Genomic DNA, 26,421 nt, shown 5'->3' on the forward strand with positions numbered 1-26,421 from the left:
AGTGATTTTAATTTCATACCCATTAGAGATTGACCGATTGATTGGCCGGCCAATTAATCAATCTGATTTTTTGGATTTTTTAATGTGTATATTCTGAACTTTTATTAGAAAACACAACTCTTCCATACCAGCAGGGGGCAGTTGTCTGTATTCGGCGTCCAAACGGGGAAACCAGAAGCATTAGAACTATGAATATAGACCATTTAAACGGCCATCCGTTCATGTGAGGAAGTGGCGTCTTTGGTACTAGGATGTTTCTGGTTAGCTAACGTGCACATTAAAAACACATTGGCAGGAGCCAGATTATACACAGTGATATTGCGTTTATTTTTTTTCCGATTAAAAATGTCAAAATTAAAACTAGGACCATGTTGTTTGTGCTCTCTCAGACCAGAAACTAACTTGCTGTCAGAAATGAAAGCTCAGGAGAACACAACAGCGTTATTAAAATTTGTAGTACATCATTTACCTTAAATATCTTAGCTCTTCTGTTTAAAATGTATTTGTTAGTTAGTTGTTATGACAGAGCCGTGCTATAAAAAAGTCGCTACTGGAAATGCTTTAGAACCAGACATGCGCAGTATCCTCACAACACGTTTGTTATAGTTAACATTGTTAAAGTCTATTATATAATATATATAATTATAATGTGTGTGTGTGTGTGTGTGTGTGTATGTGTGTATATATATATATATATATATATATATATATATAGTGTGTGTGTGTGTGTGTGTGTGTGTGTGTGTGTGTGTGTGTATATTTATATATATATATACATACATACATAAGTGTGTGTGTGTGTGAGCAGCAATCATTACTAACGGATTTGTGTAGCTTTTTCCAATCATGTCTGTTTAGTTGCAAAGACAATAGCAAGGACGACAACAAGCCTGTTCTGGGGTTTTTTTTCCTCATGTGCTCATCTGCAAAGCTGAATAAACAATCTGAGTTCTCTTTCTCTGTGACGAGCTCTGCCTTTGACTCAACATGCAAAATTGACCGAAAAACAGCTGACACATTCCGACTAGAGCCAACAGTTCGGAAAAAACTAAAGCCGACCCATGCTGACACCTGTCCCTGCACACACACATTTCTCCATATTCTCTAATAACATTTTTCATTTCATGCAATTTAGATGATGAGTTATTCAAGTCGGCACAATTTTATGCTAGAATTTTATTCTGAAATTGTTCCACAATTTTTCGTTTTTTTCACAGACTGATGAATGATTGCCCCTCTTTACTTCTGAGAGACTTTGCCTCACTATCATACTCTTTCTATATGCTATTGACTTGTTGCCAATTAATTTAATTAGTTTCCCTTCTCAACTTTGAGATGTTGAATTTTTTTTCCTTGAAATGATACATTTACTATGTTTAAACATTTTGTTTCCTATGTTATATTGTAAATAAAATATGGGTTTATCAGATTTTCAAATTATTGCATTGTTTTTCATTGACATTTTACACCATCTCTCAATGTTCTTGGCATTGGAGTTTTACAAAAAATGGATTATGAAATTTCCAACACATTATACAAACCTAAAAGGATAGTAGTGAACCATTATCTTTGGGGAAGTAATGTTGAAAAAATCTTGTATGATCGGGATCAAAGATCAGTTAAATGTTTGTTGAAATCAAATTGTAAAAAAAAAAAACCCACAAAAAAAGCAGTGAGACTAATTGGAAAAAAGACTGCAATTTGCTTCACCTCTTAAGCAATATCTGACAAGTCCAGATTTACCATGTCCAAGAGTGATGGGGACATTAGGGTAAAAATAGCAGCGGATTAAATGCAGCCATCATGCCTTGTGCCTAATAACATATAAGCAAGTGGGGGAAGTGTTATGATTTGGGGATTCTTGAATTGGTCAGGTCTGGTTCAGCATTGTTAATTATCAGGCTCAGACTCAGGCATATCAGTACATAAAAAAATAATCCACTCCTCACCTGGTCTTAAAATTAGGTTAAAATATCCTCAGATAAACAACACATGAAATACTACACTGAGCCATTATTAATTTTACAAAAATAAGGCCAAAATGGAAAATCCATGTGTGAAATCTATGTACACCATAGAGTCTAATTAACAGCCAGTTGCTGCTAATTAAATTTCCCTGATTGAGCAAGCATCAGCAAGTGTGACCAGCTCTGTAGAAGCCAGTTTGACCAGTTTGCTGGTCTGGAGCTTTCAGAAGTGTGATAACACAACATTAAGGGAAAAAACACAAGCAATGAACTTAGAAAAGCAATTGTTGTTAGACGGTAGAAAGGGTTATAAGTCCATTTCCAAACAATTTAAACTCAGTAATTCTACAGCATGAACGCTTATTCACAAATGAAAAACATTCAAGACATTTCCCCGGCTTCCTAGGAGTGGATATACCAGCAAACACCCCAATGTCAAACCACGCAGTGTTCAGAGGAATTGCAAAAAAAATAAATAGCCAAGAGTTTCTTTTCTGACTCAGGCCTCTGTTAAGATGTTAAATGTTACATTTCCTGAACCAGTACATTTAGAAAAATACTGAAAAGCATGGAATTTGTAAGGGTTGCGAGAAGAAAGCCTCTTCTTTCCATAAAGAACATGGCAGCACGGCTTATGTTTGCAAAGTTGCATCTGAAGAAACCACAAGACTTCTGGAACAGTGTCCATTAGATAGATAAGACATCATGTACCAATCTCATTCCAACTGTCAAGCGGAATGGTGGTGATTTTGGCTTGTTGTGCAGCCACAGAATCTGCCCAACTTACAGTCGTTAAGTTGGCCATGAACTCCTCTAAATACCAAGGTATTCTAAATTCAAACATGAGGCCACCTGTCCAACAGCTAAAGCATGGCAAAATGGGGTCATGCAACAGGACAATGATCCCAAGTAGGTAAGCAACTGACTGGTTAAAAAGAGCAGAATTGATGTGTTGCAATGACCCTGTCAAAGTTCAGAACTCAGGAATAAATGCAGTGGCTGTAAACCTCAATTAACTAAATCAACATTGTAAGGAAGAGTGAGCCAGAACTCCTTCACAATGATGTTAGAGACTAATAAAGCCATAGTGAAAATGAATGCTTCAAGTTTTTGCTACAAAGATTCTGCAAGCTATTAAATCATAAGGTGTTTTTTTTTTTTTTACAAAAATCACATGTAATATGGTCTTGTGTTTTTGTGCATTTAATTAATTTTAAAACCTGATAAGGACCAGATCATTTTTATTATGCCCTGAAATGTTAAACCACAGAATTCAAAGAAGGTATATGTATATTTATACATGCACACAGTACATGTATAAAAAGTTTGGAACCACACAGTTTTTAATTATTTAAGGTAATTTAATGGTGCATTAATTTGTATAAAATAATTGTATTTCTCCTGTAGCATGAATAACAGCTTTACAAACACTTGGCATCTGGAAAGTTAGTTTTTTTTTTGTTTTTTTTACATTTAGCTGAAATACTTGCCATGTCGATTGTAAAACTTGCCAAAGGTTCTTTGCTAGTTGGATATTTCTTTTTGACTTTGTGATCTAGTTAATCTAATAGTAGATAAGTAGAATTAAGGTATGATGACTGGGCAGGCTATTCAATGATAGATAACAACGCTCACAGGGCCATTTGCTTCGGTTCATTGTCTTATTGTATGTTGAAATTGATTCCAATTATCTACAGTCCAAGCAAAACTGCATGGTGTTGAAGTATAAAATGGTAGTCATGTTGGTTCTGTATTTCTTTCACCTGGAATATGTCCCCAACCTTTCCTGCATCAAAACAAACCCAAATCATTAAGCTTTCAGCTCCATCTTGACTGTGGATATCAAGCAGCTAATTCAAGTTTGGGCTTTGTTTACAGCACTTTCTTTTAGTCACTGTCCAATGATTGTCCAGCATTGCCTTTATGTTTGTTGCATATAAACACATGCATGTGTCTCAAAAACCATAAAAGACTAGGTACTTTACATATATGTATATCTCGAGAAAGAACTTGTGGCTGCTTGTGTAACTTACATGGGTTTCTATTCCATCTACTGGCAAAGAAGCTGCCTTGTGTTATTTTTTATTTTAATGTTCTTTAGATCTTCAAATTAATCTTGGCCCAATTATCAAAATAAAAAAATATATAATATTTATCATACATTTATCTTTTACTTGAGCATAAACAAATGTTAGCAAGTTGGTGACAGAGTATAAAAGAAGGCCTTCTCTAAACAATTTGTAGTTCTCCATTCTACAGTAATAATAAAAAAGGTGTGCATGTGCCCTTAAACATCACAAAAATAAAAGTAGGACAGAACCTCTTCAAAATGATGATGGAGTCTAATAAACTCCTTTAACTAAAACAAGTTTACTTTAACCACTTTTGGGAAAAAGGTAAATATTAAATTCTATGGTGTAACAAAATCACCTGACATTTTTAATAGATGTTGGAATGGAACGCAATTCCAAATGTATATGATGTTTTGTAAATAAAAACATTCAACCTTAGGAATTTAAATTCAAACTACCAGGAGTGTAGTCTGCTAATTAGTATGCTGATACTCTTTTCATTGATTTACAATTAAAAGTATTAGCATACTTAGCAGACTATGCTCATTGCAGTTTTTGTGACAATGTGAAATAATGCATGCTTTCCATTTGTAATTTTTTTTTTTTTTTTTTTTACTAATCTGAAACAAACACACTGTGTCAAATTTGCATCTAATATCAAAGTTTATTTATCCTTATATTTTTTTTTAAACAGCTAATCCAAAAATCCAGGCAAGTCTGGGATCCCTGGGTTCAGACAAGTTCAGCGTCAATTAACCTAATTAGATTATGCACCACCATTGTTTTTGTCAAAAAACAAAAATCCCTATTCCTCTTACAGTGACTACCTAGTTCATGGGAAAAGGCTATGCATCAATGTGTCAAAATGCAGGTGCTGGTAAAACTTTACAATATTTGCATTTACTTTACATTAATATTAATATTTTTGCTACTCCATTTTTTTCTATTTCACCAAATTTGGCTCATATCTTCTTAATAACTCCACAGCAATGTGCAGCAGCTTTGCCACCCTACTGTCTATCATTCTTCCTAGAGTCAATAACTCCTCCACTATTTGTGTTTAAAACATAACTTAAACTGATTTAAGAATCATTCACAAATTTTAGACTTGATCAATTAAAAAATGATTAAGTGCACATAGATTTAGCTTGTAACATTTGCTTTTTTACTTGTCTTTTGTTTTGTTTGTAATATACAAGGCGAACTGACAGTAAATAACTTGTTGAGCTAGGTTACTAGGCTAAAAAAGATTACATGATCTTGTAACAATATATGGATGAACGTATTGGGACAGCTAACCATTATTCCAATCGAGACTGCCATTGCATTCCATTATTATGAAGTTGCATTATTTTGGAAAGTTTTTTGTAGAAATTCTTGCCTATTCTTTCAGTAAGGCATTTATGAGGGGAGAGACTGATAATGGACAAGAAGGCCTGACTTGCAATGTCAGTTTCAGTTAATCCCAAGGTGTTTGATAGGGTTTGGCTCAGGACTCTGATTTAGACATGTCTTTATGAACACTGATTTGTGCCCAATGGCACAGTCATGCTGTAATAAAGCCTTCACACTGTTCCCACAAAGTTGGAAGCATTTTCCAAAATGTCATGGTATGCAAAGAGTCTAAATAATGTGATGCAACCCTTTATAGGATCTTGGAGTTTTATATTGGAGTTTGATATTGCATGCACACTATATATACACACAGTTGTGCAAACCTGACCATGAAGTTCATGTGTGCTGTTTAAACATCATATAGTTCCAATTTGCAGTTGTAATAACATCTACTCTACTGGAGAGATGTTCCACTTGACTTTGGTTGTGGAGATTTGTGCTCATTCAGCCAAAAGGGCTTTACTATAGTCAGGTACTCATGTAGGGTGATTAGGCCTGAGGTGCAGGTAATCCAATTAATATCAAAATTAGTCCAATTAATACGAAAGGTGTTCAGAACAATTGAATTCAGAGCTCTAGTGCAGGCCACAAAAGATCGTCCACTCCAACCCATGTACACTATATCTTCATGCATTTTTATGCATCTTCATGATCATGAATTAAAGACTGAACCACTTTATGAAACAGTTTTTCAGCACATCCTAATGATGGTTTCAGTGGGGTTAAGGTTCAGGTGCCAGAATGATCCCTTATGTCTCCTGAAAATTTCTTTCACAATTCAAGTCCAGCGAATTATTGTACTTTCTGTGATCATTTGCCTCTTAAAAACAGGTATCTGCCATTAGGAAATAGGGTTGCACAAGCCACTGCACTCTAAGTGCCAGTCACCAGCCTGGATATTGAATTTGTCGAGACCTGGGTTACCAACGACTGCCACAGGTATTGTTAGCCAACAGGGTACCAGTGGAAATTGGGCTACTGTTGTCATAAGAAGGAGAAGGGAAAGACGTCTACAGAGACATCAAGGAAAGGAGAAGTGGAGAAGAGTGGAGGTTCGGGTGGGTACTTTAAATGTTGGTACTATGATTGGTAAAGCGAGAGAGGTAGCTGAAATGATGGAACAGAGAAAGGTAGATATGTTTAGTGTTCATGAAAACAACTGGAAGGGGAGTAAGGCCAGAAACAATGGATGTGGTTTAAACCATTCTATAATGGTGTGGATGGAAAGAGAAATGGTGCAGGGTTGATCCTGAAGGAAATGTTTGCGGAGTTAGACACAAAGGAAGAAGAAAATGATTTGTACCAATTAGCCAGGCAGAGGGATCAAGTTGGGAAGGATGTGCTGCAAGGATAAAGGATGCATATGAAAATGTGTTGACTAGTTTGGAGAGTGTGTTGAAAAAGTGGAAGGAGCATTTTGAGAAGCTGGTGAATGAGCAAAATGAGAGAGAGAGAGAGAGAGAGAGAGAGAGGGTTGGATGATTTGAAGTTGGTTTAAAAGAGGCAGATGTAGAGGACAGTAGTATGAAGACAGATGATTCGCTGTGGCAACCCCTTACAGGAGCAGTTGAAAACAGAAGGAGAAAGTGCTTGACTTTACTGAGCTTAGACATTACCAATTGAAGCAGCCCCAGATCATAATACTGCCTTTCAAAGCTTGCATGGTAGTTTTTATTTAAGTTTTCAATTAGCCTTAATAAATAGTAGTTTTGGATATGCAGCTGTTCTGTCCCAATCCCAAAGTTTTCATGTCCGTGTGAAAATTCTCATGCTGTTTAATTCAATTCAATTCAATTCATTTTTATTTGTACAGGGAGTGCAGAATTATTAGGCAAGTTGTATTTTTGAGGATTAATTTTATTTGAGGATTTAATTTGAACAACAACCATGTTCTCAATGAACACAAAAAACTCATTAATATCAAAGCTGAATATTTTTGGAAGTAGTTTTTAGTTTTAGCTATTTTAGGGGGATATCTGTGTGTGCAGGTGACTATTACTGTGCATAATTATTAGGCAACTTAACAAAAAACAAATTTATACCCATTTCAATTATTTATTTTTACCAGTGAAACCAATATAACATCTCAACATTCACAAATATACATTTCTGACATTCAAAAACCAAACAAAAACAAATCAGTGACCAATATAGCCACCTTTCTTTGCAAGGACACTCAAAAGCCTGCCATCCATGGATTCTGTCAGTGTTTTGATCTGTTCACCATCAACATTGCGTGCAGCAGCAACCACAGCCTCCCAGACACTGTTCAGAGAGGTGTACTGTTTTCCTCCTTGTAAATCGCACATTTGATGATGGACCACAGGTTCTCAATGGGGTTCAGATCAGGTGAACAAGGAGGCCATATCATTAGATTTTCTTCTTTTATACCCTTTCTTGCCAGCCACGCTGTGGAGTACTTGGACGGTGTGATGGAGCATTGTCCTGCATGAAAATCATGTTTTTCTTGAAGGATGCAGACTTCTTCCTGTACCACTGCTTGAAGAAGGTGTCTTCCAGAAACTGGCAGTAGGACTGGGAGTTCAGCTTGACTCCATCCTCAACCCGAAAAGGCCCCACAAGCTCATCTTTGATGATACCAGCCCAAACCAGTACTCCACCTCCACCTTGCTGGCGTCTGAGTCGGACTGGAGCTCTCTGCCCTTTACCAATCCAGCCACGGGCCCATCCATCTGGCCCATCAAGACTCACTCTCATTTCATCAGTCCATAAAACCTTAGAAAATCAGTCTTGAGATATTTCTTGGCCCAGTCTTGACGTTTCAGCTTGTGTGTCTTGTTCAGTGGTGGTCGACTTTCTGCCTTTCTTACCTTGGCCATGTCTCTGAGTATTGCACACCTTGTGCTTTTGGGCACTCAGTGATGTTGCAGCTCTGAAATATGGCCAAACTGGTGGCAAGTGGCATCTTGGCGGCTGCACGCTTGACTTTTCTCAGTTCACGGGCAGTTATTTTGCGCCTTGGTTTTTCCACACGCTTCTTGCGACCCTGTTGACTATTTTGAATGAAACGCTTGATTGTTCGATGATCACGCTTCAGAAGCTTGGCTATTTTAAGACTGCTGCATCCCTCTGCAATATATCTCACTATTTTTGACTTTTCTGAGCCTGTCAAGTCCTTCTTTTGACCCATTTTGCCAAAGGAAAGGAAGTTGCCTAATAATTATGCACACCTGATATAGGGTGTTGATGTCATTAGACCACACCCCTTCTCATTACAGAGATGCACATCACCTAATATGCTTAATTGGTAGTAGGCTTTCCAGCCTATACAGCTTGGAGTAAGACAACATGCATAACGAGGATGATGTGGTCAAAATACTCATTTGCCTAATAATTCTGCACTCCCTGTATAGCGCTTTTAACAATGAACATTGTCTCAAAGCAGCTTTACACAGATAATGTGGTGATTAAATGTAAATATGTTCTTTGTAAGTATGTTTGTCCCCGATGAGCAACTGTGGCAAGGAAAAACTCCCCGAGATGGCAAAGGAAGAAACCTTGAGAGGAACCAGACTCAAGAGGGAACCCATCCTCATCTGGGTTGCACCAAATGTCCAAATGTGTTTAAGCTGTACTGTCTTTTTTTTTGTGACTAAAATATCTCTGATCATGTTTTAAAATGGTATTGCAACCACATATTTCCTATGGAAAAGTTCACCCCTATCATTTTGGGGTTTTCATGTGTTAAGTAGTTTTTTTTACATAATTCCAGGATTTACAATTGAACTCTTCTGAGAGATAGATAGATAGATAGATAGATAGATAGATAGATAGATAGATAGATAGATAGATAGATAGATAGATAGAATCAGAGTGTCCAAGATGGCGGCACGACAGTAGCTCGCAGCGGCTGCTCCGGACCCAAAATGGTGCTAATTTCATTTTGTAGCCCCCCCTTACACAACACATGGACATCGGAGCAACCGGTGTCCCTGTGTACAACCGCAAAACCCTGAAAGAACTCATAAACAACCCAAACAACACAATTAATGATGACCTGCGTCAGAAGCTACGCTACCTCGGCATGCTCCGAGAACCAGGCCTCCAGTCCTCGGCATCGCCTGCGGCGGACGGACGGAGGAGGGGGAACCTGAAGCGCTGCGCGAGAAAGCAGAAACGTGGAAAGCGAGTGGGTGCTAATGCTAGGCTAAAAGCTAACCCTAGCCGGTCCGCTCTTCCATCACTACTGCTGGCGAATGTCTGTTCCCTGGACAATAAATTAGACTAAATCAGACTCCAACAAGCTACTCGGCGTGAGTACAGACACTGCTGCGTTTTTGTGTTTACTGAGACGTGGCTGAGCGACAGAGTTCCGGACGCCGCCATCTAGCTGGACGGGCTAGACGCGTTTCGTGCCGACAGAAATGCAGCTCTGTGCGGTAAGACTCACGGCGGCGGTCTGTGTGTTTACATCAACACGGAATGATGTAAGAACTCTGTGCTTGTTTCTAACTACTGCTCATCGCTGTTGGAGTTTATTGTTGTGAGATGTAGACCTTTTTATTTACGCCGGGAATTCACTACCACTATTGTGCTCGGAGTGTACATACCACCTAGCGCTAATGCTAAGGTAGCGCTCAGGGTGCTCTACGAGACCATTAGCGAACTTCAAAACAAACACTTTGACGGATTGTTTATAGTCGCCGGAGATTTTTATCACACAAATCTCAGGACTGTGCTTCCCAAATTCTATCAGAATGTGGACTTTGCAACCAGAGGAGAAAACACGCTGGATGTTGTTTACAGAAACATCCGGGGCGCATACCGGGCGAAGCCCCGCCCCCACCTCGGGTACTCAGACCACATCTCTGTTATGATGATCCCAGCATACAGACCACTCAGCAGGCGTTCAAGACCAGCTCAAACCAGCAGGATCCATGTCTGCTCTCCAGGACTGTTTTAAATGGAAGCTGCAACCAATGGCGATTTCATCAACTTGGAAGAGTACACGTCAACAGTGACCAGCTACATCGGCAAGTGCATTGATGACGTGACTATCTCCAAGACCGTCACTACACGCTCCAACCAGAAGCCATGGATGACCGCCAAGGTGTGTGAGCTGCTAAAAACAAGAGACTTTGCCTTCAGAGCAGGGGACAAGACAGCCTTAAAAACAGCAAGGACCAAACTGTCCCGTGCCATCAGAGAGGCGAAGCGCGCACACGCCAAGAGAATCCATGGCCACTTCCAAGACAGCGGAGACACCCGGCGCATGTGGCAGGGCATCCAGGCGATCACGAATTACAAGACACCACCACCTGCTTGTGACCGTGATGCCTCCCTCCCAGATGCACTGAACGACTTCTACGCCTGGTTCGAGGTGCAGAACAACGTGGTGGCAAGGAAGACCATCCCTCCCCCCAGTGACCAGGTGCTCTGTCTAACCACAGCTGAAGTGAAGAAAACTCTATGCAGAGTTAACCCACGGAAGTCTGCTGGACCAGACAACATTCCTGGGAGAGTGTTTAGGGAATGTGCAGAACAGCTAGCGGATGTCTTTACCGACATCTTCAACATCTCCCTGAGCAGCGCCACTGTTCCTATGTGCCTCAAGACGACGACCATCATTCCTGTGCCGAAGAAGTCTTCTGTCTCCTGCCTTAATAACTATCGTCCCATTGCACTCACAACCATCATGATAAAGTGCTTCGAGAGGCTCGTCATGAGGCACATAAAGACCCAGCTCCCACCCGCAATGGACCCCATGCAGTTCGCGTATCGTCCAAACCGCTCCACGAACGATGCCATCTCCACAACCCTCCATCTGGCCCTCACCCATCTGGATAAAAAGGACTCTTATGTAAGGATGCTGTTCATAGACTTCAGTTCAGCATTCAACACAATCATTCCTCAGCACCTGATCGAGAAGCTGAGCCTAGTGGGCCTGAACACCTCCCTCTGCAACTGGATCCTGGACTTCCTGACTGAGAGACCTCAGTCAGTACGGATCAGGAACAGCATCTCCAGCACCACCACACTGAGCACTGGAGCCCCTCTCAGGGCTGTGTGCTCAGTCCACTGCTGTTCACTCTGCTGACTCACGACTGTACACCAACGCACAGCTCGAATCATATCATTAAGTTTGCCGATGACACGACCGTGGTGGGTCTCATCAGCAAGAACGACGAGTCAGCATACAGAGAGGAGGTGCAACGGTTAACAGCCTGGTGTGGAGCCAACAACCTGTCTCTGAACGTCGACAAAAATAAAGAGATGGTTGTTGACTTCAGGAGAACACAGAGTGACCATTCTCCACTGATCATCGATGGATCCTCTGTGGAGATCGTCAAGAGCACCAAATTCCTTGGTGTTCATCTGGCGGACAACCTCACCTGGTCACTTAACACCAGCTCCATCACCAAGAAAGCCCAGCAGCGTCTCTACATCTTGACCATGTTCTACAGAGGGACCATTGAGAGGATCTTGAGCAGCTGCATCACTGCCTGGTTTGGGAACTGCACCGTCTCGGATCGCAAGACCCTACAGAGGATAGTGAGGACAGCTGAGAAGATCATCGGAGTCTCTCTCCCCTCTATCATGGACATTTACACCATACGCTGCATCCGCAAAGCACACAGCATTGTGGATGACCACACACACCCGTCACACACACTCTTCACCCTTCTACCATCAGGAAAACAGTTCCGAAGCATTCGGGCCGTCACATCAAGACTGTGCAACAGTTTTTTACCGCAAGCCATCATGCTCCTCAACAAACATCTGAACTGATCTCTCTCTCACACACGCACACACACACGCACACACACACTTACACACAACTGTGTGACTGATCTGTACAAACCGGACTCAACACACATCATACACATGCACACCCAGGTTTCAGTACCATTCACACTTTTCATTATCGCAAAATGTTTATATGCCGTTTGTTGCTGATCTTCCGGGACTTGCTCTCTTTGCACAATATTCTGTCCAAATCCTTTGGTCACTGTTCAGTTTATTTTGATTGCTGCTATTGTTGAATTGCACAATAGCAGCAATCAAAATAAACTGAACAGTGACCAAAGGATTTACATTTTTCTGTTTACATTTTTCTGCTACTGTGCACCTTATTCTGTCACGACAGGTTTTACTGGCGGAGCTATTGCTATTCTTATTTTTATATTTTGTGTATTGTGTATTGTCCTGCACTGTCCTGTGTTGTCTTGCACTGTCCTGTGTTGTCTTTTGCACTGTTTGCACTAGTTACACACATGCACTTTATGTGGCGAGGATCTTAGTTCTTGGCCCTGTGTACTTCTGTTAAATGACTGTTGTTTTATGTTGTTTTATGTAGCACCTGGGTTCAGGAGGAACGTTGTTTCATTTCACTGTGTAAATGACAATAAAAGCTTCTTGACTTGAATAAACACTTTTTTTGTTTTGGTGAGTCTGTGCAAAGTGTTTGATCCTGTGCCAACTTTAGGTTACTTACGTAACCCCGGTTCTCTGATAACAGGAGTGAGGTATTTTACTATGGGAATCGCCTCGGGCGTGACCAATCGTGAAAGCATCAATCACACCACGTCTGTCGGCTGACAGACCAATCATGACAGTGATGCAGGAAGTCCTGCCTCCCTATATACACCGCTGCTGATGGTCCCTGCCTCATTCTCACATATCTCTTCTCCGTGCACTGCAAGGATGGAAGTGTGGTGAGATACCTCACTCCTGTTATCAGAGAACCGGTGTTACGTAAGTAACCTAAAGTTCTCTTTTAATCATCCGTTTGGTATCTCACTATGGGATATAGACAACTCCCGTGTTGTAGATATGCTGTCTGAAGCAGGGGTCAACCAAATCAGTGATGTGATAAAAAGAACACGAGATTATCCCTCTCACCGAAGAGAGCGGAAACATGAGAAATCCATTGTCATTCCCATATTGTATATATATATATATATATATATATATATATATATATATATATATATATATATACATACACACACACACACACACAGTTGAAACCAGATATTTACATACACTTCAGAAGAAAACACAAACTTTTATTTCTTTACTGTCATACATTTAATTAGAGTAAACTTTTTCTGTTTTAAATCAATAAATATTAACATATTTTTTGCATTTGTTAAATGTTAAAATCAAATGAGGGAGAATTTTTATGTATTTTTATTATCACTTTCATCAAAGTCAGAAGTATACATACACTTCGTTAGTATTTGGTGGAATTGCCCCGAAACTGTTTCACTTGGGCCAAACATTTTGGGTATCCTTCCACAAGCTTTCTACAATAGTTTGCTGGAATTTTGGCCCACTACTCTTGACAGAACTGGTGTATCTGGGTCAGGTTTGTAGGCCTTCTTGCTCGCAGTCACCTTTTCAGTGCTGCCCACAAATTTTCTATGGGATTGAGATCAGAGCTTTGTGATGGCCACTCCAATACCTTGACTTTGTTGTCCTTAAGCCACTTTGTAACTAATTTGGAGGTATGCTTTGGGTCATTGTCCATTTGGAAGACCCATTTGCACCCAATATTTAACTTCCTGGCTGATGTCTTCAGATGTTGCTTTATTATATCCACATAATTTTCTTTTCTCATGATGCCATGTATTTTGTAAAGTGCGCCAGTCCCTTCTGCAGCAAAGCAGCCCCACAACATTATACTACCACCCCCATACTTGACAGTTGGGATGGTGTTCTGGGGCTTCAAAGCTTCGCCCTTTTTCCTCCAAATATACTGTACAGCTGCAAACTCAAACTGTAGTCTGGCTTTTTTATGGTGGTTTTGAAGTAATGGCTTGTTCCTCCCAGAGTAACCTTTCAGCTCATGGCGGTACATTATTCGTTTTACTGTGGATAATGACGCTGTCTTACCAGTTTTAGCCAGCATCTACACAAGATATTTTGCTGTTGTCCTGGGGTTAATTTGCACATTCCACAAAAAAAAACATTCCACTCTGGGACTCAGAATCCGTCTCCTTCCTGAGCGGTATGATGTTTGTACATTCCCATGTTTTTTATACTTGCGTATTATTATCTGAACGGATGAACGTGGGACCTTCAGGCATCTGGAAATTGCACCTAATGATGAGCCATACTTGTGGAGGTCAACAATTCTTTTTCTGATATCTTGTAGGATTTCTCTTGATTTTCCCATGATGTCAAAGAAAGAGGCTCTGTGTTTGAGGTGTGCCTTTATATGCATCCACAGGTGTTCCACCAATTAACTCAAATGGAATCAATTAACCTATCAGAGGCTTCTTAAGCTCAGAATGAAATCATCTGGAGTTTTTCTTTTGTTTAAAGGCACGATAAACTTACTGTATGTATACTTCTGACTTTGATGAAAGTGATAATAAAAATACATAAAAATTCTCCCTCACTCGATTGACATTTAACAAATGCAAAAAATATGTTAATATTTATTGATTTAAAACAGAAAATGTTTACTTTGATTTAATGTATGACTGTCAACATAGTGACGTAACGCATGGACAGGGCACAGACAGTGAAGCCGCTCCTCCTCCACTGAGGAAAAAGGAGGCGGGTGAAAAACCAGTAAATCCACCTGTCTGCAGGCAAAAGCTGACTCGCTCACCTTAGGAACAAATGCCGAATTAGTCTTGAGTCACTCGCGAGAAATCCATAGCAAACCCCATACAGGAGTCATGAACTGACAAAGCATGAAGCTCACTAACCCGCTTTGCGGTAGAAAGAGCCAATAACAAAGCGACCTTCAGCGAAAGCTCAAAAGGTGGCTGAGAGAGCGCGTTCAGGACCACTGACAGATCCCACGGTGGAATCAATGGCTTTAAAAACGTGTTCAGGCACCGCTCTCCCTTCATAAACCTGCACACGAGCGGGTGATGACCAATAGTATGTCTGTCAGTCCCTACGTGGCATGCAGAAACAGCGGCGAGGTAAACCTTAACGGTTGAAAAAACCTTGCCCTTATCTAAAAGTTCTTGCAAAAAGCACAACACCTCTGCCACAGAACAGTGAAAAGGGACAATCTGTCTTTGAGCGCACCATAGTTCAAATATACTCCATTTCTTCTCATATGCAGAGTGCGTCGAAGCTGCTCTCACATTCTGAATCGTCTCAGTCACCCTCTAAGGCAAACCAGAGACACTTAGATTCATCCTCTCACGGGCCAGGCCCAGAGAGCCACTCTGTCCGGTGCCGGGTGAAAAATCTCTCTGTGCGCTTGCGAGAGGAGATCACTGTGCAATGGGAGAGGCCAGGGTCGATCTTGCAGGAGTTGGAATATCTCCGTCAGCCACAATTTCCCTGGCCAGGTTGGAGCGATTAGTATTACAGAGTGACCGCCTTCTCTTACTCTTTTTAGAGTCGACACGATCAAACTCATCGGAGGAAATGTGTAAAGCAGTACGTTTGGCCACGGGTGGGCTAACGCATCCACACCCATAGGTGCACCGTTTCTCGCCAGAGAAAAGAATAGAGGGCAGTTATTGTTTTCGTGCGGGCCGAAGGGATCTACGGCAGCCCGGCCGAATCTCTCCCATAACAGGTTCACCACCTGAGGGTGGAGAGACCACTCCCCGTACAGGGGATTTCCCCTGGACAAGAGATCCACCCCTGCATTAATCACTCCTGGCTCATGAGTCGCTCGTAGCAACAGAAAATGCTCCATGCATTGTGAAGTCGAGGAAAGCACGTTCCACCCTTGCGATTTATGTCGTGTTGTCTGATCTGACCAATATGTGGTGACTCCGGAGAAACTGCACCAAATGTTTCAAAGCTAGAAACACCGTTAACAGTTCCAGAACGTTCATGTGCGTGCACCGTAGCGAGATGGGCCATTTCCCTTTCGATATCCTGCCCTCGCACACCGCACCCCAACCCGTGAGCGACGCATCCGTCGTCACTACTTTTCTCAGGGAAACAGCTCCCAGCGGGGTTCCTGACGCGAAAAAAGTGGAATGGGAGGAATTTCCTGTGTGACGGATAAATGCTTATTTGAAAATACGCGTCCTTCAGATCCACTGATGTAAACCAGTTTCTGGGAAGAATAACACTGTACAATGCTTTTAATGTGAGCATTTTGAACTTGTACTTTCTGAGGTTTGTTGAGATTCCGTAAATCCAGAATGGGACGGAGACCCCCCTTTCTTGGGAACAACAAAGTCCCGGGAGTAAAAACCAAGCTGGCTGTCCTCCCGCGGTACCGATCGAATTACCCCTTTGCTCAATAAGGAGGTTATTTTGTCCTCTAAAACCTGAGCTGATTCGCCCTCCGGTGTTGACCATATCACACCGTTGAAGAGTGGTGGTCTCACGGCAAATTACAGGTGAAATCCCTGCTGTATTGTGGATAAAATCTAAGGGTGCACTGAGCATGCACATCAACTCTCCGTGCGAGCAGAGAGCGGGCCATTGCAGCTCCCACTCACAGACGGCGCGGTGGCACCATCTAGCGGGCACTCTATGTGAGAAGGGTTTCTCCCAAAAATGGAAACGGCAAATGGGATAGCATCCTCCTCGTCATCCTCCAAATCCTCCTCCAAAAAGGATTTAACAGTGAATATTCCCCTCAAATAAGCAGCCGCGCTCGAAGACTTACATCAACGGCTCGTCCATGAACAGTTCACCGACAGACGCGGTGTGATTCATGGTTCCAGGTTTGGTCACACCCAAGGTGATTCCCATAGTGAGATACCGAACAGATGTTTGAACTAGAACACTCCCAGCAAACACACACACTAGAATTAAAGTAATATTACAGTAATATATTTTTACTGCCACAAGATGCATCTTCTGACATTAATAATTATAATTTTTTTTTTTGGTTTTAGATTTCTTTCTGGTTTTAACAATAAAATGTATTTTTATTACAGTAGTTTATTATTTTTTTTAATGAAAACTGATTAATACTTCCTCCTTGTGCTTTTCCAAATACAACACACTGTTTAAATGTTTGGTAAATTAATCAAGTGCATTTTATTATTTAAATGCACTTGTTTGCAAGGCTAATGATGTTTTCTCTTGCCTTCAATTGCCTAATCTTTATTTTTCTGTTGTGCATTTGTGTTCAGGAGCATCATCTGCAGTGGGCAATCTCAGCACAACAGGTGTACGGGGAGAAAAGGGACAACATGGTGATTCCTGTGCCTGAGGCCGAGAGCAACATCACCTACTATGAGAGCCTTTATACAGGTGATTTTATGATGCCCAAGCAACTCATTAACATACAGTGTAAGTAGGCTTTTCCTTTTGCATTTTGTGTGCATGAAATGCATTAATTATACACTGAAAAAACGAACTTTTTGGTGTAGTAAAATATATTAGATTAACCCTAATAATTTCTACATAGTAATATTAACATTTATTGCATACTAGTTTTTCCTAAGTAGAATTGTAAATAAATACACAATTAATTCATGTACAAAATGAACTGTGTGGAACTAGTAAGTTTTATTAGATATTTTATCGTATTATTTAACTTTTTTTTATAGTCACTGCACATAGTCCTAAAAATACCAAGTAAATTTTAATCAAAAACTTTAGGAGTGTACATTCCTCCCAGTGCTAATGCTAAGGAGGCACTGAGTGAACTCTACGGCGCTATTAGCGACCTGCAGAATGCTCACCCCGACGGATTGTTTATTATCGCCGGAGATTTCAACCATGCGAATCTCAAGACTGTGCTTCCTAAACTCCATCAGCATGTGGACTTTGCAACGAGAGGAGCAAACACACTGGATCTTGTTTACACAAACATCCCCGGCGCGTATCGTGCGGAGCCCCGCCCCCATCTCGGATACTCAGACCACTGCTCTGTTATGTTGATTCCAGCATACAGACCGCTCATCAGACGCTTAAAACCGGTTCTGAAACAGGTGAAAACCTGGCCAGAAGGAGCTACTTCTGCTCTTCAGGACTGTTTTGAGTGCACTGACTGGGACATGTTTAGAGAGGCTGCAACCTACGGCGATTCCATCAACTTGGAAGAGTACACGTCATCAGTGACCTGCTACATCAGCAAGTGCGTTGATGATGTGACCATCTCCAAGACCATCACTACACGCTCCAACCAGAAGCCGTGAATGACTGCAAATGTGTGTGCGCTGTTGAAACAAAGAGACTCTGCCTTCAGAACAGGGGACAAGGCGGCCTTAAAAACAGCAAGGGCCAAACTGTCCCGTGCCATCAGAGAGGCAAAGCGCGCGCACGCGAAGAAAATCCACGACCACTTCCAGGACAGTGGAGACACTCGGCGCATGTGGCAGGGCATCCAGGCGATCACGAATTACAAGACCACATCACCTGCTTGTGACCGTGACGCCTCCCTCCCAGATGCGCTGAACGACTTCTACGCCCGGTTTGAGGTACAGAACAATGTGGTGGCGAGGAAGACCATCCCTCCTCCCACTGACCAGGTGCTCTGTCTAACCACAGCTGAAGTGAAGAAAACTCTATGCAGAGTTAACCCACGGAAGTCTGCTGGACCTGACAACATTCCTGGCAGAGTGCTCAGGAATGTGCAGAACAACTAGCAGATGTCTTCACTGACATCTTCAACATCTCCCTGAGCAGTAACGTTGTTCCCACGTGCCTCAAGACAACGACCATCGTTCCTGTGCCAAAGAAATCGACTGTCTCCTGCCTCAATGACTATCGTCCCGTCGCGCCACTCCCATCGTGATGAAGTGCTTGAGAGGCTTGTCATGAGGCACATCAAGACACAGCTTCCACCCTCCCTGGACCCCATGCAGTTTGCGATCGTCCAAACCGTTCCACGGACGATGCCATCTCCACAACCCTCCATCTGGCCCTCACCCACCTGGATAACAAGGACTCATATGTACGAATGCTGTTCATTGATTTCAGCTCAGCATTCAACACAATCATTCCTCAGCACCTGATCGAGAAGCTGAACCTTCTGGGCCTGAACACCTCTCTCTGCAACTGGATCCTGGATTTCCTGACTGGGAGACCTCAGGCAGTCCGGATCGGGAACAGCATCTCCAGCACCACCACACTGAGCACTGGAGCCCCTCAAGGCTGTGTGCTCAGTCCACTGCTGTTCACTCATATCAAGTTCGCTGATGACACGACCGTGGTGGGTCTAATCAGCAGGAACGATGAGTCAGCATATAGAGAAGAGGTGCAATGGTTAACTGCCTGGTGGCTCATACAGAAGTTTGTTTAAAACCAAACACATTTTTGTGGGTCGATGGTGATTTTATGACAAAACAGAAAAATATTTGATGTGAAATTTGCATTCCGTTTTTCTTAACGTTACACGTTAAGCAATTAACTTACTAATCAGGCAGATTCCTATAGAAATACTTGATGCTATGATCCAATTTGTTACATATAAATCCGTAATATAAATATATTCACTGAAAAACGTTACCATATTATTTTCTATAATGGTAATGATATTTAAAGTACATGAATTTGATATTAGACATGAATAGATAACATGACACATTAGCCATTAGTTATTGACCTTGCAGTATAAAAAATGACTTAAGTCTGCATGCTGAACAACACTGCTTAGTTACAGTACTGTGCAAAAGTCTTAGGTGTGCTAGTATTTTACCCCCAAAAGAGGTTTTAAGCCAGTTAAGTTTTTCCTTTGCTGTATTGTACCAGTAAGAATTTTCAGCTTACATTTTTAAACATTCATTTTGTCATTATTTGTAATAATCCAGTTAGATTTTTGTATGCACAAGGAGTCTGACAACAGCCGGTGCTACACACTTGATCTCATCATCATCAAATTATTATTAGTATTATTACATGAAAACTGAGACAAACTAAATTCAGAAGAATTAACTTGCTTAAAACTTAACTGGCTTAAAACCTCTTTTGGGTTAAAAATACTAGCATGCCTAAGACTTTTGCACAGTTCAGTATGTGTTGACAACATTATTCTCTTCACAGAACCAAAGCATTGAGGTGAGGCGTAAAGCTATTATCCGGAGCCTCATACTGTACCTTGGCGAAAAAGAAGAGAAGCTTTTTGAAGAATGCCTGGTAAAGCTTTTTTGTAATATAACATTTTTAAATTGTGTTACCATAAAGTTAAGCCTAAACCATGTTCTACTAAACTATTTGAGAGTTGTTTTACCAGTACAAACCAAGTAATATTTCTTGTTAATTATATGCAGGAGGACAGTTGCAGTGACACCATGCAACACATCCTTAAGATTCTGGTGGTCTATGGAGCTGGTGTAGAGGATTCAGTGGATGTATCTATTATTCTCGAAGGCCGGGAGATCCTACCAAGATGTCACAACGTGGCTAAAGCTCGTGCACTACATATGGGGTTGATTTATGCCCTCAACCTTGCATACCCCAAAGCCCTGCGCTATACTTTTGAGGTGTTTCAAAAACTTTTTCTAGAACTGGATGGGATTAAGTTGTCCTCTAAAATTCAAACTTTAAAGTCCAAGCTGCTGACTTAAAGTGTGTTTGTGATGGCAAGTTCTGCACATTATTGGATGAAATTACAACACCCCAACTCAGTGTTTCATCCTGCATGTTCTGGTGAACCCTTTTCATAAATAATTATTTTGGCTTGTTTCCTGCACTTTGGTACATAATTTGCACTTTTGCCATTTGTACTAAATTGATCTTTAGTAGCGTTTTCAGTTTTATGCCTTATAACCACCTGGTCTTACTGTCACCAAGAGTGACCAGACTTTAGAAGCATTGATGTGTTTATACTGTGTGTTTTGAATTGACTTTATTCAAGGCAAATAGTGGTGGGAATATGTTAAAGTTATAATTTTTTGCCAGTTTTCATTTACTTTTATGTAGAGCGTTTAACATCTTTAACAAACATATTTAACATCTGTTTTATGCAAAATGTTTTGATACCGTTGGGAAAAAATAACAATTGAATTGTATTAACCACTGTGATTTGTGTTGAATGCATACACAAAGTGATTAAATTTATTTGGTAATATCATTATTATGAATAATGTTTACTTAATTATTACTACAAAAGAAAATAAAAAACAGTAAATGCAATTTACCCTAAAAAAGTAAATAAGATTTATTAAATATTTCTAGTACAGCAATGCTACACACTTTGAAAATATCTAATAGAATTTACCTAAATACAGTGGAACCCGGTTATGTCGATGTCCTAGGGGGTCGCCAAAAAGCATCGAGGTAACCGATGATCGAGATAAACGAAAATCAAAATGGCGGCAATATATTAACGTGCTTGAAATTTCTTTATGTACATGATGTGCGTTAATAAATGATGCATGCACGTGTTTTTGAAGGGTTTTTTACACAACAGCGTTGCCGCGATTTGTTTAATGAAGGCATGCTATAAAAATACATACAGTACATGTTTATCTGTCAGGAATCCACCTGCCACGCCCCCTTCGGCATGGCAGGTGCTTTCTCGGCCACTTTCTCTGAAGCTCCCGGCTTCAATCGTGCACATATGGTGCTCGTTTAGCATCATCACCAGCTCCTATTTAAACTTCCACACTCTCACCGTCCGTTATTGTTGGTATATGTTGGTTCACGGCGGTCGTTGTTATCGCTCATGCGTATCCCGGTACGTGCCTTCCCACCTGCACTCTCTCAACGGCTGCGCTTTTCTTCCCAAAGCGCACCGCGGATTCCCCCCCCCGATCCTGCCGGTGTTCATTCTATGATTTTGGATGGTCATCACACTTTCCGCGCCGCCAGGCGCAGCTTTTGCCTCCCGTTCATCGCATAACATTTAACAACAAAAGGCATATGTGCACTAACTAACAGCAGAGATTCACCAGTATACAATACAACACCTGTAGCAGCTGTAAGCCTTGATTTTTCCGCCACTTCCGCGGCTGCACCGAGATAACTGACGTTAATTGGCAAATTTTTCCCCCCTTGTGCTCGAGATATTAGGGTTCGGCGACATAAAAAAGTCTACATAACCGATAAAAAATGCTTAGAAAAAGAATTTGACGGTTCCACTTCAAAAACGTCGACTTAATAGGGTTGTCGAGGTAACCGAGGGCGAGATAACCGGGTTCCACTGTAATTCAAATAAATCTTACTTCTAAAATAAAAATAATTAAGTAACATTTACTTACTTTTTTTACCAAACATTTCATGGATTATTAAGTAGATTTTAATTGATTTTGCTAGATAATTAATACTTGAAATTAGGCAGTAAATGTTACTTTAAAAAAGTTAGTGCAAATTGTTGAGGATTTTTTTAGTCAATTTTACAAGTTTGTTTTTTCAGTGTAGACTCTTTGCTGGTTACAAAAAAGCAATGTAAATAATACACATTACTACAAAAAGCACAAATTACATTTTATTATTTTTAATCTATGCTTTTGCAATTGTTTTTTGCAGCAAGTTATTGTATTTTTATGCATTTGTATATGCAGCCTTAGGCTTGGACACAGAGCAACCAGATTATGACCTGGACTCAGATGATGAGATGTTTGTTTCCAAGCTAAGGAAGAAAATTGAGGTGGGGGCACTGCAGTTTGAAGAGATGATTGATCGACTAGAGAAAAGCAGTGGGAAACAGGTAGAACAAAAATACTGGGCATATACTGTATATACAATTTTCTTTTTGTGCTACATAATATATGTCCATTTAGGTTGTATACAGTTAGTGCAGTACATATTGGGGATAGATATGCAACATGTGGCATCACATAAATCTCAACAGCATATAATTACAAAGGATAATTACATTTACATTTGCCAACTCAAGCAAAAAGCAATAGTTTTTTTTCCAGTGTTTAATAAATATTGTGCTAATTTGTATAAATATTCAGTTTTGTCATATTTATTTAATTCTTCTTTTGCATTCCCTATAAGGCACACTGGTTTTTACAAACTTTGAAGTTCACATTTCACCAATCTGAGACAGTGAAAAGCTAATCAGATTGCATTTATTTTACATTTTAATAGCGCTGCAGCTTTGAAAACTGAAATGGATTACAGTTGTTACGTACTAGGTTAGCAGCAAATACAAGCATGGAATCATGAATCTGTTTCAATCATTTATCTGAAACCCATTTGAAATAAAATTACAGCTCGTTATATCACAGTCGTTTCTTTTTTTTATCTTAAACAAAAAGGTTCACATTCAAAACACCCCCAAAACATATTAACATTACCAGTACCCTGCTGATACATCTCACTGTCCTTTAGGCATGGCCATCTCGACTATCCTACCGCACATGCATGCACGTAGTGTCTCTGTCACTGTTTCAAAATGGTGACGGCGCGAAAAATCCTGGAAAACATCCACAAAAAAAATAATAAGCTATCCACTCCCGAGAAAGTCCACGAGATCTGTGCAAAGAAAGGGATCCAAAAAGTGAGAAAACATATGGTCCAACCATGTCCCTCGCGAAAACAAAGTGCATCCAAACCTTGTCCATAATCCCACCGAAGTCGCGCTACCAGAAAGTTCTCCTCCGCTAATTCACGCTCTATCGCGTGTGATCAAGAATGAACCAATCACAAAGCATGCCGAGATGATCACTAGCCATTTGACCATATCCGAACTCGTTGACCTGCTCATGAACTCTTTTCTATGTTTCTTTTTTTTCTCTGCTCTCCATGCAAACAAAGCATAAGAGGATTAAACACTGATAACATCTTTACCACTGTATATTACTTATCCTTATGTTATTACCATGTACTTAATCAGACAAATAGAAGACCATATGACAAGATAAAATACAGAATCAAATCAAAATAAAACAATACAATAGAGAAATAAAATGTAAATGTGGGTTCATCACACAGTAAAACAAACAACAGTTTTACTTGAAATTGAGAAATATATAAAATATAATTCATAAACTAATCAGTGTAACCCAGTGAGCATCAGCATTATCATGAGCATTATTTATAGATTGCATTACTGTGTACTGGATATATCATCTATAAAAATTACTTTAAGCTTTTTTCACTGTAATAAACCTGCTTAATTACAGGCATTTCTTGTTTCAGTGGGGTAAAAATTTGACAAGAACGCCTGTCAACAAGCTCTTTGCAAATTTACCTTAATCTATGTAGAGTTAAATAGCATATCCAGTCCTGTTCCTAAAACCAATATGGTAATGGAACTCACAGCTTGTTACCATATTAATTGCCCCCCAATTTTTGCATTTTCCTTCGAGAGATTTTACTGGTTGAGGCTTTGTAGTTATGTTCTGCTGAGGTTGTCTGGTCTGTACAACGGTTAACCCCCTTATCCAGCTCTTAGCTAGTGTTTAAGTATCAGATCTGACCAAGTCCAGGTCTATATTAATTCTAAAAATCTTAGACATTAAAGGTGTACCATTTTGCCACCCATTGACTTGCAAATGTCCTTTTTTTAAAGATGTTAGATTTAACATTGTCAGCTCATATGCAATAGCAAAAAAAAAAAAAAAAAAAAATGCATCCAAGCTTTTAGAGAGTTAGTCAGACTCACTGTAAACCCGGATAAGTTGAATTTACTTAAAAATTTAAGGAAACCTGTTTCCTTAAAAAAATAAGTAATGTGTAATGAAAACCTAAGTACATTTAACTTAAAATGTTAAGTACATTACACTCAATTTAAAATTTATTTAACTCGACATGTTTTGCCAAGTTAACTCCTTTGCACAATTAATACACTTAATATCTTAAGTATAATGTACCAAATACCTAGTTGTAGCTTACTTATCTTTCTTCCCCTAGTTCAGTTATCATCATTAAATTATTATTTCAGTTTTTAATCTGGTGCATTAAAAATACTTATTCAGATTAAGAAATCAGATGAAACATTTGTTGAAAACATCTTGGTTAGGGGTAAAATGCCTTATTGTGAACATACACATAACAGGTTGTTTTTCTAAAAGCACAACATAAAACTAGGCACCTGGTGTCAGGAGCAGTAGTGCAACGATTCAGAACACCACTTAACACTGCAAACTGATTTTCCTCAGTTTTTGGTTTGTTAATCTGAATGAAACCAGACATATCAGTGCCAATCCAATAACATAAAATAGAAAAAGTGCATAACAGTGCAAACACAACATTTTCCTAAAAGAACAACAACAAAAAAAAATTAGGCACCTGATATCTGGAGCAATAGTGCAATGAGTTAGAACAGCACTTTACACTGCAAACTGGCTTTTTCGCAGTTTTGGGTTTGTTAATCTCAGTGAAACTAGATATATCAGTGCCAATCCAATAACATAAAATATAAAAAGGGTATTACAGTGCAAACAAGTCACTTTTCTCAAAGAACAAACAATATTTCTCATATCTGGAGAAATAGTGTAACAACACCTCTTTACACTGTAAGTTGGTTTTTCAGAGTCTGAATTTTGGGTGCCAGCTCACTTTTACCCAGGTTCAACATCACCTGCTGAACAAAGCAAAAAGTGTTTTTTATGTATTTGGGATAGTCCAGGTGCAGGGCATATATCAATCCAAAAAAGACGTAGAAGGCCTGAGGAAGGTTGGCCAGGTCATCCATCACCACATTCCCTTCCAAGATGATTCCCACTTTGGACGGGTTCAGCTTAAGGTTCTCTTCACCGATGAAAAGCAATCCCACTGGAGTTTGCCTGTACAAGTCATTGTCAGCTGTGTCCTTACAGAGAAACAAATGTACAATCGTGTGTTAGTTAGTACATACGTTTTTAAAATGTTAACAATAAAAATACCCTAAGAAGAAACACTGTACATTGACATATAGTAAAATACACTCTCTTCATACAAGATATGAGGCCTGGCTTGTTCAGCTTCCTTTTCACTGTACAATTACAGCAAAATATTTAATGTTAACTGAACCCATATTTTTTCAGCCAAGTTTTTTCAGTTAATTTCATGCCACTGATTAAACATACAGACAATTTTATGGTAAAAATAAATAAAAAAAAGTCCAAGTCTGAAATACTGAATAAATCTGTAGCACATAGTCCTGATTAATGAAAATAAAATAAAAACAAAGAACATGCATCTGCAACATTTATAAAAAAATGAATTTGCTTACAAAGCAGGTCTTGAAGAAAGCA

At 40.0% G+C, this 26,421-nt stretch overlaps 1 protein-coding gene and 1 long non-coding RNA gene across 2 annotated transcripts in view; both read left to right on the plus strand.

Annotated features, from left to right (window-relative positions):
• Positions 1-26,421, plus strand: part of LOC124403280 (enhancer of polycomb homolog 1-like) — a 40,384-nt gene that overhangs the window by 4,552 nt on the left and 9,411 nt on the right. Inside the window, 2 exon segments of the mRNA XM_046876954.1 lie at positions 17,476-17,635; positions 22,795-22,940. Coding sequence (XP_046732910.1) covers positions 17,476-17,635; positions 22,795-22,940 — 306 coding nt within the window.
• On the plus strand, positions 19,477-21,362 carry LOC124403282. Its single transcript, XR_006928871.1, has 2 exons — positions 19,477-20,425; positions 20,560-21,362. It is a non-coding gene; the product is annotated as an uncharacterized LOC124403282 (long non-coding RNA).

The sequence above is a fragment of the Silurus meridionalis genome, chromosome 20 (assembly GCF_014805685.1).
Source record: "Silurus meridionalis isolate SWU-2019-XX chromosome 20, ASM1480568v1, whole genome shotgun sequence".
NCBI classification, from domain to species: Eukaryota; Metazoa; Chordata; class Actinopteri; order Siluriformes; family Siluridae; genus Silurus; species Silurus meridionalis.